General features: G+C 49.1%; 1 protein-coding gene across 1 annotated transcript in view; it reads left to right on the forward strand.

The window, feature by feature from the left end:
• The window catches only part of HPSE2 (heparanase 2 (inactive)), a gene marked incomplete at its 5' end in the record, with an annotated part of 38,823 nt that overhangs the window by 2,078 nt on the left and 20,619 nt on the right, over nucleotides 1-16,126 (forward strand). The window contains 1 exon segment of the mRNA XM_010163205.1: nucleotides 9,557-9,604. Within this exon segment, the coding sequence (XP_010161507.1) occupies nucleotides 9,557-9,604 (48 nt within the window).

Here is a 16,126-nt window from a genome sequence, read left to right on the forward strand (position 1 = left end):
TAGCGCCAGGAGGAGCGGGCTGAGTAAGAAAAACAACAGGGATGAGAGCCAAGAAGCTCTTAGAGAAAGGGAAGTCCTACTGCTGCGTTTGCCCTTCGTGTGCCGCAGCCGGGTCCCAGGGAAGAGGGGTCGGAAGAACTGAATCGCACGGCCAGGGTGGTCCGGCAGCTCTGCTTTGCTGCAGCTGTGCTCTGACTGACAGCAACCCTGGGAGCGAGGCTGTAGCGTACAATCTGATGGAGAGGATGGCAGAAACACCATCTCAAATGAAGGAGAAGGAAGGTAAGAGCTAGGATTTGAGCAGCTCTGGTGACAGGATGGTGGGGGCTCACCAGATCCCCACATTGGTCCAAAAGAGCTTTAACTAGCATGCCTGCTCTCTAAGCTACAAGTGGTTTCTCTGCTGCCATCCCTGCCTGCCAGGGTGACGCTGGTCCACAGGCGCTCAAAGTGATTTATCTTTCTCATGGAGAAACCTTGTGTCCTGCGTTCCAAACCCTGGTGCCTGCAGCCCATGGCAAGCGGCACGTGCCTGCATGGCCTTAGAGCCCACAGGGTCCTGTGAGACAAGAGCTGCTTGTCGTTCCACATAAAGGCCCCATTATTACCAGGCAGGGCGTAAAGAGGAGGAGCAAGGCCAATTACACAAAGACAAAGGGCTAAACACTCATTCATAGTATTTGGAAATGGCGTTGCAAAAGGATAAACAAATAAACCCCAGTGCCTAAGCTGCTTGACGGTGTGAGCTTTATTCCCAGCCTCTCCCTGAGGTCTCTTTGGTACTCTTGGTTAGTGCTACCAAGAGCTCTGCCTTCTGCAGGAGCATCGCAGAACTGGTCAATGGGACATGGCTTAGCATGTACCTGGGGCTGTCACAGCAAGGACATGCCTCTGGGGATCCCGAAAGAGCACCACACAGTCACAAGCAAGAGAGAGAAGAAGGAATTTAGGAAGCTGCTCCCAATGGCAAGTCTGCGGTCTGCCTTGCTAGACTACCATGAGCAATCTATGTAGTGCATGTAGTAGAATGAAGGCTCCAGAGCAAATAAAGTGTGTGCAGTTAATAGTCCTGATGCTGTGAAATCTGCAAAGTTTTGCTCTTTTAAAAAATGTAATGAACAGCAGAAGTCAACCAGATAGGAAGAGGTATGCCAAGTGGAAGATTATGACTCAAGTGTTAAGTAAGGCTGGAAGGGAGAGATGGTACATCCCAGCGCAGAAGTCAGGATGGGTGGATGAGCCTGCCAGGCAAGCAGTGCTCTAGTACACAAAATTAGGAAGCAGATTTTTGGGGGGCAAAAAATAGAAATGAGCTAAAGTGGGAAAGGAGCACTCAGAGAGGCCCAGGGAGTGTGATTGCCGACAGCAGAAGCTGGAGTTAGATGTTGTCCAGGGAACATCTGAGGTGCTGAAACACTCAGAATAGTCTCATTGTGAAGTATTAGCCGAAATTACATTTTCCTGTTGCAAGCTCTGTGTTCCAAACATTGTAGTCCGTTGTTTAACCATTATCTCAAACAACCAAGCTAAACTTATTCTTTATGTTTAAACCTTGCCCTGCAATAATGATAGTGTCAACATGAATCAGACATTGCACTCTGCTGTACACCAGGCCCCGTCTGTCTCATTGGTGGGAGATGGACACGTCCAGGGCCATTCTGATCCAATCCTAGGGCCTGTCCTCCAGGACAGGGTGGGACTGAACCCCTCCTGGGGTGCCACCTTTCTCTGAGGGCTGCTAGACAGGCTAGATGATGAGCATAGATCAGGCACCTGAAGGTTTGCAGCATGTAGGGGTGTGTGGACATTGTCCTGCTGCAAAGGCTGTCCTTAGGCAAGTGACACTGAGCTGTGGTGGGTGAAATCCATGCTCTTTCTGGTGATGGAGGTAGGATATGGTGAGGGGAGGAGAGCCCTGCTTGAAACGCAGCAGCACAGGCTTTGCACACCCTTTGCTGATGAGTTATTGCTCCTGAGCTTTTGCACCACCCTGCATGGTGCAATGGCTCAGAGCAGCTACAGAGTACATCAGTGTCACTCTGGGCTGGCAAGTCCTGGAGACTGGTCCAGGACTGCTATTGCTGATGCAGGGACGGGCTCTGCAGTGATGGAGCATTGCTCTGATGGCTGGGGCCTGCTGTGCAGGAGGCTAGAACTGGTGTCTTGTGAATGCGCAGGTGCAAGGGGGAATTTCTCCAGACACAACCAACAGTTGAGTTTGATGAGGTGTTAATTAGACCATTCATGCAGCCTGAACTGTTGGAGAGCAGACCACATTAGCTACCTACTGCGTATGGGTACAGGAATCCCAGAACTGCTCAGAATTTGCTTGGGGAAAAAAATTGCGAGATTCTAAGGAATTAACATAGATTTTAACAGTGGATCAGGAATCAGACACAAAGGTTAATGCATGACTGAATCACACATTCAGTGCTGGAAGAGAAGAAACATGAGGGAAAGCTATTAGGAAGAAGACATGCTAACATGTTAAAACTCAGAACTTTTGGTACAAAACTTAGGCTGGCACCTCTGGACAGATTTGGCTAGGGGCTCTGATGACCTGTTGTTCCTCGGCTGGTGCAGCCTAGTTTTTGCCACTGGACACTCACAGGCATCCACCACAGCAGGAGCTCAGTGCCAGGAGGATAAGGGCTGGCCGGCACTTGTGTCTACACTAGGCTGGCTGTTGTTGGTGCTCTGTGGCCACTTTGGATCCTGAGCCTGCTGAAGTCACCAGAGAAATGAAAATCTTTCTTGTCTGGAGCCTTTCCCTAAAAAAAACCCCCTGCCCTCAGAGCCACCAGACCTGCTGCCTCCTTGGCTTTCTGTCTGCCTTCATTCCAGCCTTCTTGGACCCTTCTTGCTGCTGCTGTTACCATTGCACATCAACCCTCTGGTCACGGAGCCACAGTACTTCTGGCCAAGTGGCAGCAGCAGGCGAGGAAGCTCCTACATGTCAGTCCTCACCTTGCAAGGCACAAGAGTTTCTCATCCTTCATGAATTTACTGCCTCCTACTCCTGGTTTCTAGTACTTGTGGAGAGTTAACCACTCATCTCATCTGGGTAACGTTGGCTTATTTTGGTGATGATGTCATTTTACAGTGCTCTGAAAGGAGTCCATAAAGGTGAGGAAGCACATTTTTCAGTGGTGATGAAGCCCTTCCTCCCTGCCAGCTGAGGACATGAGAGCGTTGGGAGGGGTCATGGAAATGATGTCTTGATTGTCTGTGGGCAGCCTAGGTAGGGATCAGGTTAAAACCTGTCCCAATCCTTAGCCGTGCTCCCTGCATCCACAAATCCACCCCAAGCCCAGGTTCCCGTGTTGGCGCTTGTGTGGTAGAGAGAGGTGTTAGCTTATAGCTCCTGAGATGGCACAGGCTGTACACTTGGGGTCCAACACAACCAGAGGCCAAAGCAAAATCAAGGTGCTAAAAAAATGGGAGTCTTTGTTAGTATTTTTGTAATGACTGCCCATGCCTTGCGTCTGTGCCGTTGCAAGGGCAGAGAGGGCTGTGGCTGTCTGAGCAGGTCAGCACACTTTAGTTGGTCCAGGCATTGCTTTTTATCCACAACTTGTTCTGGAGTAGCAGCCAAAGACTGTATGGACAAAGCTTGTTTGTTTAAACTCAAGTAGGGAAGAGAAACAAGGAGAGCCTGGAGTAGGCAGTATCCGGCAGAGGGAAGAACTCTGGGTGGGTTTCAGGAAGAAATGGAGGTATCTGTCCTGTCCTTTTGCTGACAAGGACTTCTGCCCCATTTGACACAGGGGACTTGGAAGCACTGCATTTTTAGAAGCTTTGTTTTGGCTGTTTGACTTTCTTTAAAAAGTACATCCTTGCTGTATTAGTCTAAGGCTTTTTAGTGATGCCACAGAGGTGAGCGTGTCTCAGTCAGCAGAGCCAGAAGCTTCACCCTTATGCAAGCTACTGCAAGGCTGGTGGCACAGTCTGTACCAGGACACTGAATAGGTCCACAGCAAGAATTTCATGCAAAAAATCAAGCCACAAGACAAGCAACATTAAACTAATGATACAAAAGGAGGGGGAGGTAACTGCAGCATGAACTCAAGCTCTGGTAGCATTGAACTTATGAGTGAATCCATTCATAAATACATTGAAATGAGGTGTGAAGGATGTGATGAGGCATTTTGCAGGTTGTTACGTAGCAGGGTCAAAGATCTGAGATATAAGCAAAGGATTTAGCTATTGCTTTTTCAGGAGAAAAGGGTTAAGATAGTTGTTGTTGCTGAAACTTGTTCTGGATGGCTGGAATGCCAAAATCAGAGTCATCTGTATAGGAAGAATAAAATGAGTATGAAAAGACACAGATGAGATTATGCCACTGTATAAGTACACAGTGTACCTTCCTCCTGATCGCTATCTACACTCTTAGTCGTTTCATCTCAGAAAAGATGTAATGGAACCAGGAGGGTTCCAGAGGAGCTGAGGACGTGCGGAGGTATGTGATGTCTTCACGTGAGAAGAGATTAAATAGGCTATGACTCTTCAGCTCAGAAGACAAACAGCTCAGAGGGAATGTTATCAAAGCCCATGAGCCTATGAATGGTGTATTTTTTCCACAGTGCAGAAAATAGTTTGGAAAGAAGGAGGAAGTTTTTTCACATGGTATGCAATGGCATTGTAGAAGTCATTGTTACAGGTTACTGTGGAGGCCAGAGGTGTGAGTTCAGAAGGGACTGGACAAACCAACGATGGGAAAAAGCATGAGTGGTAATGCAACATCGTGGTCCAAGTGCAACCTCTAGAGTCGTTGAAGTGTAGATTGGGTGGGGCAGTCTGGGACATAAAGCCCTCTTTTCTAGAAGGCTTGGGCAGCCCCACTGTAGATCAGGTTGGTTGAAGAAAGGAGATGCTGAGCAGAGAGAATACAATATAGCACCAAATTTATACCAGGCTCTGCTCCCCGGAGTGAAGTCCCTGTCTGAAATCTGGTGCTGCTGGTCAAAGTCTTTGCAGCAGGTGGCATGAGTTGGGTCAAGTACCTGTCTCTGCTGCTGCAGGTATTTGATTGTGCTACTGGAAACTGCAGAAGTTAGTAGGTGAAGCCTGTGCCTTAGTGCCCCCCACCAACCAATTCAGACAAAAGATAAAGCTATTTCTACCCATCACTGTGGTTTCAAAGGGCAGAGATCTGCCACTCAGCTCTAGCGACCCACCATGGCACCATGGGCAGGCCAATGTTGCTCCTACATTTGGCATTTCTGGGGGGTCAGTTTGTAGTTTTTGTTGTACTCCAGGGAGTAACAGGTGAGATAACCCATGTCTGTTAAGTCCAGCACCCAGGAGTCAGATGATGATGCTGAACCACCTGGGAGTCTGTGTGACAGTAACTTGTCACCTTGTGCAGCTGCGTTCTTTGTTATAGGATCAATTTTTTTTATTATTTAAAGGATGACACTCTGCAATTACCTGCATGGGAAAGAGATTTCTAAATGCAGATGGCTCTTTAATGTATCAGGAATAAGCCAAGGAAGTTCCAGTGGCTGCAAGCTGAAGCCAGACACATTCAGTTGAGAAATAACATACTTGGAGGCTAATTAACCATGGGAGCAATTTGCTTAAGGTTGAAGTAGGTGCTCCATGACTGGCAAGTATTAAATCAGGACTGGAGATCTATTTCAGAGATGTGCCCACACTCAAGTGAAAGTTGCGGTCCTGGGAGATGTGGCTATGGGAGATGCTCTGGGAAAAGTCAGATTTCAGCCATGGTTTCACAACATAGAGTTGTGGTGTCAGTACCACCTCGTGGTGCTGCAGCCCTCCTGCCCCACTCTCCCACAGCTCATTCCTGACCTGTGAGGTGAGGTGCTGCCCCATATTATACCAGTATTACCATTTCTGGGACAGAGCTGTGAACTATTTGGGTGACTGATCAATGTTACTTATTAAAGCAAAGTGCTTATTAAAAAGCAAGCTTGAGCCTCAGTTCTAACTCAACACAGGCCCCACAAGTAGTAATGCTGGCATGGGGTGCTGACACACAGGAGCTGCAAGGGTAAGGAGGTGGATGTAGCCGAGCTCAGTGACTTTGTCTAATTCTCAGTATTACAGACTCCCTACCCAAGGCTCCTGTTCCTCCACAGACCTCTGACATGTTCTGTTTTCCCACCTAGAGATGGTGTCTCAGCAGATTTTGAGGACATTTACATTTTCACAGGTTTCTGATATGTGGAAGTCCAGCCAGGGATATCACACGGGCATGTCCTGAGGCTGCCACCCATCTGAATTATGGGGCATCACTACAGCAGTTGCCCATGTTGCCTGCACAGCACGGGCTCAGCTTGTCCCACCATTCCTGGGTGGGGATTTACTGCACGCGCACTGCGCGGCTGTTTGGTGCTCACAGAGAAAGGCCAATGTGTAGGAAAATGGCAGATTTACTGCGCCAGCCCGGCCCATCTGTGCAGCACATGTGCAGGGATCTGAGCCCTCCCGGAAGCGTCTGGTTTGCTCTGCCTGCGCCACGCTGCACACATGGACATCGCGCAGTCCAGGAAATCCTAGATAAAAATGTGCCAGTGCTGGTCATTTGGACCATATGGATCTTCAGTGGCCTCAATATCTGTGGTTTGAACAGTCCAGGTGCTACAGGAATACAGGGATTAGTAACATCTGTATTCCTAAACTGAGGATATTTGAATACCTGTGCATCACTGCATCTCCACCTGTCCTGGGCTTCCATCTCTTACTTGTGCAGTACCACTTGTTGGCTGTTGAGCTGCTCTAGGTTCCCTTTGGAGGGTAGAAACCACTTCCCAAGTCATCTGGGGTGCTCCAGGCGCAGCTCCACCATTAAGACAGGACTTGAAGTTTTACCAGGACCTTTTGAAAAAAAAAGTTCATCCTGCAAAAATCTCAATAAAAGGAAAAAGAAGGAAAGAAAGGAAAAAGAAAAACAAACATGGAAAGCAAAAGTTGAGCTAGATACGCATCTTTTATGGTAAAATTTGAAAATGACCAGAACTAACTAATTTATTTCACTCTTATGGAGACAGAAGAGGAACACTAAGCAAGCCAGAGCCTTTTCTGTCCTGCTTTTGGTCTGTACTGTGCTGCCTGAGTGATGCCTGTGTCCTAGAAAAATGTTTTCTCAGGAGCTTTTTAACAACAAGTCAATTAGCTTCCTAGAGACATGGGAGATGGGACAGATGGATGTCCTGGCTCTGCTGCTTCAGGGATGCTGGAGGTTATACTGAGGGTTTGCTTTGCTTTTCAGTCCCTGCTGAAAGTCTGCTGTAGTGGGTGTGCTTGCAGCAGAGCTGTAGGCGCTGTAGAAGTGATGAGGAAAGCCGGAGAGCTTCTTCCTCTGAGCTCAATCTGCTCATAGTTTTGGATTGCAAGTGGAGAGTGCCAAGCTGAGCCTGAAGACATGATTTAGTAAAGCCCAGGATGGTTGATTTTGCAGCCAGAACGTAAAACATTAGTGGTTAGAAAGCAAGATGGGCTAATCTTCAAGCCCAATGGCAATATATCGATCTTCAATATAGATTATGTTCATGACTTCAGTTTGGAGTTCATTAGTTCAGTCTTGTACACTTCATGCATTACATTTTAGGCAGCAGTCCCTGTACTGAACATTTAAAACCTGGGAGTCGGGTTTTTTGATCCTTTTGGCATGTTTCTGCACACTTCATTTTGCAGAACAATATTTGCAAAATCCCCTTTTTGCCCGATGACCCATGTGAGTTGTGGGGAGCTCCCACCCCTCCCTCTGGCTGCACCCTGGCTGGTCCAGCTGGTCTCCTTGCTCTGCTCAGCTGGGGAGCAGCCATCCCAAACCACTGCCCTGGTACTGGCCTCCCAGGCCCGACCCTCTGGAGAGATGTAGAAGCATTTCTGAAAGGCGACCCTGGGAACTGAAGCTCACGGCACTGCTGGGCAGCAGAACCAGGGATGCATCAGTGCTACGGGGTTTTACAGCATGTTATTGTTTTTCCATTTCTAATTGTATCTCTTTCCTCTCTGTCTGCAGGGATTTATTACCGCTGCCTTTGCCAATGTCCTCTTATGCTTCACAGGGTCCAGCTGCCCTTTTGTCCCAGTCTATAATTGACCATCGTCATTAATTTAAAGTCAGAATGATTGTTTCCGAGCTATATTTAGCCTGAAGTTTGCTGCTCTTGTTTCAGACCTGATTAGAGGCTCATGTGCCAGAAAGCTTGCTGTTCTTCCCTGCCATGACAACTGGTCTGACAAAGGGTCTCATCTCTCCTCCCAAACCTTCCCTTCCCCACCCTTGGTCATAGAGCTGTCCTGGAGGAGTTGGGGTCGCAGGACCCAGCACCACTCATCCCTGTGTCCTGGTGGAATCAGGACAGCTGTGTGATTCCCATTGTGTTCCCAGCATCCCAGTGCATCGAAGAGCAGCCCCAGACAATACAGCATTGGTTTCTTTCTGATCACATTCACTTGCACAAGCCAATGTCTCCTGTCATGTGCATACATTAGCACTTCCAAAACGCATCAGCTTCGCGGTGCACATTAGGCTGCTGAGCAGAAAAGCGTGCCTGTCCAGTCGGTGCGTGCCTCTGTGTGTTTTGATATCTCTGCTCCTAAGCATAAGAATAGGGTAACTGCTTCGGCTTCCTCCTGGAAGCTGCAGTTTTCCAAGGTGCAGCTTGGATTGCTGGACCAGGGAGCCAGGGAGGGACTGTCTTGAATGACAGCAGACCTGTGCCAAAGGCTGCTGCCACCATGGTTGTATACGGTCCCCAAGATTAGGAATTGCTTTGGTTTTGGCATCAGCAGCATAAGCAGATACACCTGTGTAACCCCAAGTCTAACTCAAATAGGAGCTGTCTGGAGGAGATGTATTGTCTTTAAGATAGTTGGGTCATAAGCCATCAGAGAACTAACACATACACATAACTCACTGTAACCTTGAGCATGGAAGTGCTGTGGTGAATAATAGGAACGGGACAGACTAAAGGTGCACCCAGGTAGGAATCCCATCAGTTTGCTAACAGCCGATGCCCAAGAGAGCATTAAAATAAGAGAAGCATGTAGCTGCATTTGTCCAGCCTTTCCTCCCAACCTCCAATGCTCAGGAGCTTCCTGTGCTGGATGTGGCATCTAATAGCTTTGCTGTTTTTTTCTTCCATTTTCACAGTCCTTGCTTGAGTCCAGGGAAGGAGTTCCTCAGCTTAAATACACATTGGGTGAAGAAGTGTCTCCTTTTAACATGGACATTTAAAACTTTTTCTTTAATCGCTATTGAGGGTTGTTGCAGTTGTAGAACTAGAGTACATACCCCAAGATCTTGTTCCTGAAATGCTGTTGTGCCTCAAAAGCTCTCCCTACCTGCCCCAAAATGATGCTCAGAGCTCTGCTGCCAGTTGGGTTTCACTCCATTATTCTCAGCTGTGCTTGCCACAAGCATTTGTGTTAGGTGTAATTTATTCTTTCCATTTAAGGATGCAAAGGTTTCATTAGAAAGAGTCTGTGAGTGCGGTGACCACCTTTGGACATTGGTTGTTTTAGGACTTCCCCTGTGACAACATTGGGTTTATATGGTTTCTTCCTCTGTTTCCCATAGGTTCATGAAAGTGGCTGGCAGCACGGTGGATGCTGTTACCTGGCAACAGTAGGTATTCACCATTTCTTCTACTTTCCAACACTAATTGCAGTGATTAGGGGAGGCTGGGAGCAGAGCTGATGCACTGTCTGGGTGTGAAAGGGGACAGATGTGTGACAGCCACCTCCTCTGTCCTCCTGCTGCATTTGAATAGGTGAAAGAGGCTGTGTCCCTCCCTCTGGAGCCTCTCGAACAAATACAGGAGGGGATGTGTTAACCTTTACCACTGCAGCTGAGACAGAGGCTAAAAATACCACTGCCTGCATGCCTGGAAACAAAGTCTGCACTGGGCTGGACAGTCCCTGAAGGCAGCTGGAGGGACAGGCAGCTCCGGTGGTGGCTGGACCGAGGATGACAGGGAAGCAAAAGTCACATGTGACAGATGTATGGGACTGTCTGAAGGCCCTTTTCCTTTCACCCCAATCACTGTCTCCCCGCAAACTCCCTGAAGCTAAGCTGGTTTGGCCCAAAGGAGGGCTTAGTCCAGTGGTAAATGTGTAATGCCCCATTCCTTGCTCTGTTTCATAAGGGTCTCTGATGTCCTGCAGTGCAGATGGGGCCCCAGAAGCAGATGTTGAGGGAAAGGAGGTGAACATCTAAGATCCAGGTCTGAGTGGGGCTGCCAGAGAGATGCTGGTACCTGATTTCCCCTGATTCCTACACATGGACGTGTGCTGCAGTTCAGAAGAGGCAAAGGGAGCTCTGAGCTGTAGCACTGACTGTGACAAGCACCATGTGGAGGGAAACATTTTCTTATTTTGGGGAAAATCCATAGATATCTTTTTCCTCCTCTTATTTCCAATTGCCTCAGTTGTACGCTGGGCCAGGGGTAGGTTCCCCAACAGGCTGTGACCCTCTGCAGTGTGAGTGCAAACGCCAGTGCAAAGGTGAGGCAGTGTGCAAGCACAGCAGCAACTGCCAGAACGGATAGAAAAAGGGTTTGTGGGGCAGGCAGGACTCTCTCTTGCCACAGAAAGGACACATTTTAGAGCCACACATTCACTAGAGCAAAAACCGTGCTGAGACCCCCCTGTTCCCCAAAAAAGTGGATTTGCTCTGAACTGGGTTAAACTTCCCATGCAGGGCACTGGCGACAAGGTCTCAGGTCCAAGATGGGCTTGTGTGTGCTTCCAACAGCGCTTGGTTCCCCAAACTGGTCCTCCACAGTGACATTTCGTGGGGTGCTCAGGTTGCTTTGCTGAAGTGTAGCAGTGTGATTTGTAAAGCTCATCTCTTGTAAAGCCCACCTCTAGGTCTCTAGGTTTCTAGACCTGCTCTTAAAATGAGCTTGGGTTTTAAGACGTGAGGTTTTCTTGCGAATGTCCCCAGGGTCTCTTTGGTGCATTAACCTTGGAACTTCCTGCAGAAGCAACTGTTGGCATCTCAGAGTGGTTTATAGCACCAGCATACAGCAAGTCTTGTTCCTCAGGGAGCTTAGCTTGCCTTACTTTGCCGCTTGGATGTTTGGTTCCTGGGGCTTCCCTGCCAAGCAGCAGGCTGAAGCAATGGGGGTAATGGGGTAGAAGAGCATTTGGAGCAGGATTTGTGTCACTTACGGGCTCATGCTGCACAATGATGATCTATGTCTCAGCTGGGAGTTTGCTTTTCACCATTACACGATGTGCTGATCACATTTACTTAGTCCCGGAATTCTCTTTCTGCAACGGGGCTTTATCACTGGGCCAAACCCTTGGAGGAGTTGAAGGAGCAAACTTCCAGACCTCAGATGGGGAGTTTCATCCTGGTGTGCAGGGAATCTGCCTGCATGGCTGCTGTGAAACCTGTTCTTGTAGGACAGTGCAAAGTACTCGGCAGTGCTGGGGCTGAGCGGCCACGCTGAAGCAGCAGCCTGTGAGCAGGAGGGCTGGAGCAGCTCCCTGCGAGGGTCAGCAGAGCTCAGACGCTGCTTGCTGACCCGTTTCCACTGCAGAGTAGAAGCTGCTTCTCACCCAGCCCCGGTTTGCAGCTCTGGAGATTGCACCCGTATGCATTTGCGAGGACTGGCAATGGCCACAGCCCCAAGCTGGGCTTCTGTACTGTTTGTGAATAAATGTCAAAACAGTGTCTCATCCCTCTGCTCCAAACAGCAAAACAAAACAAAACAAGTTCCTTTGTATCCAAGAAGAAAATTATTAGCAGGAAACTAAACCGCTGTCTAACTTCAAGTATGAACATTTCTGTTCCAAACCCCAACATTCTCCCAAGATATCGGTTATAAATTTGTCAAATCTGTTAAGTCCTTTGAAAAGGCTGCGCTCGATCCAGAAAGGGAATTGAGAAGGGAATACATTGCAGGGATCCTTCTTCTCTGCATGAAAACAGAATTTCTCTGAAATACAGCTGACAGAAAAGTGGCACTGGGTGGGAATAAGCAACCTCGCTGGCCTTTCTGAGTATGGTTTAACTTACATATGTAACTCAGCATGTGTGCCTCCCTCTTCAGATGTAATGTGTTGCTGGAGAGGGATGTGTGAATGGCCTTGAAACGCTCAGGGAATTTTCACTGAAGGAGGGTGTGGCAGGTGGGACTGACAGGGGCTCTGAGAGTTTTGGCATTTCTCTGATAATTTAGTTTGTTTGTTATGTTTGGTTATGAGTAAATGCTCAGTTTATTGCGGACCCCCGCCGTCTTTGGATGCGGGTTTCCACTGCTCAGAAACCTCCCCACAGCCATCTCTTTGCTTGGCGCTGACGTCCTCGCACAGGGAGAAGATTCATTGCCCACTTAAACCTGCAGCCGTGCCCGGTCCGGTCCTCAGGCATGCTCTGTCACTCTATACGGCTGTTTTTCCATCCCAAGTGTTGTGCAAAACTCCAAGTTTTGCATATTTAATGGGCAAATCCTTATGCAATGCTGCCTCTGAAGCACAAATCCCTGTTAATTACAGGGAAAGTAAATGTTTGCATCTTCAAAGCCAGTGGACATCCATCCTTTTGGCTCCTTGGAGAATGCCACGTTATCTTCCAAGATGGAAAGTCATCCACCCTATGTGTTAACCAGGGATGCCAGGCACACGAGAATGTGGGGGATGCTACTTAAAATGCTTTTCCTTGGCTTGGTTTGGGTAACATCTCTTCTGGCTTAGATGTGTCGAGTGTGTGGACAGAGTTGCTCATGAGGCAGTAGCTTCAGGGGACAGATTTCCTAAAGGTGCTGGGGCACAGTTGCCCAGGATGTGTGCCCCTGTGCACACACACACACGTGTATATACCAAGGGAAAATATTTGGGCTTGCATGAGCTTGCTGTGAGTGCTCAGAGCGTGGTGTCTTCTAAGGTTGTGCTTAGAGGAAGGGGTTGCATGAAGGAACCACTGGCCCATCTCCACCAGTAAATAAACCCAACCAGGACATGGCTTTGCCCACTGGCTGGCCATCCTCTGCGCTGTCTGGTGGAGGGCACAGTCCCTAGCAGCATCATGACCCTGGCTACCAGCATGGTCCCAGGAGATACCAAGGCATGGCCGGGGAGATGGCATGGGCCAGAGAGAGTTCCCACCAGCGGGACAGGCAGAGGCACCTCATCTGGGGGCAGAGGAAGGCATGGGTGTGAGTTGTGCCTTTAGGGCCATTAAGCAAGTCCCTGGTCATTTTTCTTTGTCAGTGCATTTATCAGTTGACTGGAGGTGGGCAGTGCCTCCCCCTGTGCCCGCAGGTCTTTACCTGGGGGGGAACAGGTCACACCCCACCCCTCCTCTTGGGTGGGAGCAGTGGGGCTGCCTGTCTCCCATGCTGCAGACAGGGCCCTGCCCTCACCTCGGGAAGGTGCTCAGGGGTGGGGGGCGGCTCCATCAGCAGAGGTGTCTGGGTTTCACAGCTCCGGTGGCAGCGGGGTGTCACGGTGACAGCCAGGATCTGCCCCGCTTGGCGTCCCCAGCAGGCGGGTGCCCTAATTCCTAGCAGACTGTCCCTGTAGCAGCAGGCAACAAAGTAGATCCGGAAATTCCTGAGCTTTGGGAAGTGGGCTTTAATGTAATTAACTGCAACAGAAGAAGAGGTCAGATAATAGGGGCAAAAGTTTCTCTTTAAAATGAAAGGGGAGGTAAATGAAACCAGCTGCCCAGGAGCCAGTGCACTGCCTTCATTAAATATGGGACGATGCTTGTAGTCCTGTGCAGCAGATTGGGGATCCTTTCAGAAAACCATTTTAAAGGCAGCACAAGTCCTGGAGGTGAGAGGACAGAGACATGTAGCCCCAGGTTTGCCCAAGTAACCAGGTGTCTGGCACTGCCCTTCTCTGGGAGGGCTGTGTGTGCCCTGGCCTTGCAGCCTGCCCAAGAACAAGGGCATTTCTGGCTGGCAGCTCTGCTCGGCGCTGCCTCAGTAAACCCTTTGGCAGCAAAGGGTGTGCTGTTTGCAGCTCTGCTCTTTGCGTCTCAAATCTCATGCTGGAGATGCAGCCAGGGATGGGGGCCGGGAACTGGGGTGGTGCATTTCCTTGTGCTGGCACGAATCCCTGCCCAGCCCTCGGCAGCATCCTCCCCCAGCACTGTGCTCTGTTTCGGCCAACTCTGGAGCAGCATGGTCACACCTCCCTTTGCAAAGTGCACTGATCCCATCCTGGGTTTCTAGGGCATATTCAAATGGAGTTTTCAGAAATGGGGTAATGTAAACGGAAGGAGGAGAATGGAAGGGGGAGAACTGGTCTCAGCTTTGTATAGTATAATAGGGCACCCAAAGTGGCTATTCATGGCCTTTCCTCCAAGACATATGTCTCGTCTAGGATTCAGTTCCTAGATCCCTCTTTTCCTCATCTGGCTCTTCTCAAATTCCTCCAGATTGTCTGTCTACAGAGATAGTGGCATCAAACTGGGGGACACGATGAGTCAGCTCTGCATGCAATTGCCCTTATCTATTCTCTTCTGTATGATGAGAAACAGCATAGTCTGTGCCCGTGGTGGGCATGCTGAAATCTCCCAGGCTTCAGAGCCAACTCTGGTGCTGCATCATACTCAGAGCCCACTGGAAGCTCTGCCAGCCTGTGTTGGAGCTGAACAGCTTGTCCATGAGCTACATGTCATCTGCCTCTGCAGAGCCATGGCTGCCAGAGACCCCTGCCTGCGCTGGGGAGGGTCTGTCCATTCGTCTCCTTTGGTGTTTGGACCTCGCCGGCACAGGGAGAGGAGGATGTGGATGCCGTGGGCCCTGGGACTGGCTCAGCCCAGCCGCCTGTGCACTGCGCGGCTGCCTGGGGAGGTACTTGTCAGCACTGGAGCTCTCTGCAGCTGCTGCTGGCTTTTTTGGAGGTTGGAGAGTTGTGAATGTTTGGGGTTAGTTTTGGTGGTTTTTTTTTAAAGTCAAGTTCACTGAGTCATTGTAAATAGCAGCAAAGCTGCAGCATATGCTCCTGGGAATAATCCACCCCTAACGAGCGCTTATCCTGCTTTAAAGGCCTGTCAGTTGTTTGCATTTTGCAGATTTCCATCCTGCCTTTACTGACAGTTAAAGTTCTCAAAAGGAAGTGCCCAAATCTCAATGATGAAGCCTACATCTGGAGACAGCCTGGGTAGCCTGGGACCAGTGAAGACATCAGTGCCTCTTCTCTTCCTTGCAAGCCTTATGCAACTGGTTCCATTTTCCCTCTTTCCCAGTTTGGGGAGTTTGAAAGTATCTGTTGGTAACTGAGAACTTCCCAGCCAAGAGATCATCACCCATATTACAGAAGCTTGTAACTGTCTTCATGCTTTGCTTAAATATACATAGCCAAGGTGCTCCCTCCTTGCTTCCCCAGGAGACATTGTACCAACAAGATTTCCTGATACTGAAGTAGAGTTTTTTTGGCCTTTCATCCCTCTGCTAGTTCTCATTTCTCTGGGTTATTGATGAAGGTGTCAAAAAAATGTGACCGTGTCACTGTCGTGGGGCATTTCTCTTCCCCACAGGGTCTCCGTTTTGCTCAGCACAGCAGCACCTTCCCAGGTTGCCTCTTCCATGCAGAGCTGGGGAGGGCAGAGCCTCCTCTGCAGCTGCTCCTGGAGAGATGTTCCTCTCCCTTGGAAGCGGAGCTGTAGGTCAGAGCACACCTTGTGCATGCACAAGATGATGAGGAGGAACAAACCTGCCTTTGATTTCTGAGGGTTTTTTCCTGGGACTGTATCACCTTGCGCAGACAAGCTGAACCCTGCAGAAAGCTCACTGCATTGAAGGGGCCATATGCAGACTGAGATCCCTCTAACTCCATCTTTTCCCACTTAATATAACCTTATTTTTATGGCCTTTCAGCTAGTTTTCGGCCCAGGTGATGGGGTTTTTAGTCCACAGCAGTCTGAAAAAATTGTTTCTGTTCAGTTCTTAAGTGCTGTGCTAAAATCCAAACATCTGCCATCCCCAGAGTCCATTGCTTTGTAATTTTGTCTTAAAAACTAATCTCTGTAAACCCCACCACTGCCTGCTGCTTACAGATCTGCTCTCCTCCCGGCAGCCAGCAGTTCGATAGTGTATAAGTGATTGGAATGATTTCGAACACTTCCAAAGTCCCCCCCAGAGATAATCTCTGCCCTTAGCACCTTCCTGTCAACACAGACATACAGAAA

This window comes from Antrostomus carolinensis, unplaced genomic scaffold, assembly GCF_000700745.2.
Source record: "Antrostomus carolinensis isolate BGI_N321 unplaced genomic scaffold, ASM70074v2 scaffold28472, whole genome shotgun sequence".
NCBI lineage: Eukaryota > Metazoa > Chordata > Aves > Caprimulgiformes > Caprimulgidae > Antrostomus > Antrostomus carolinensis.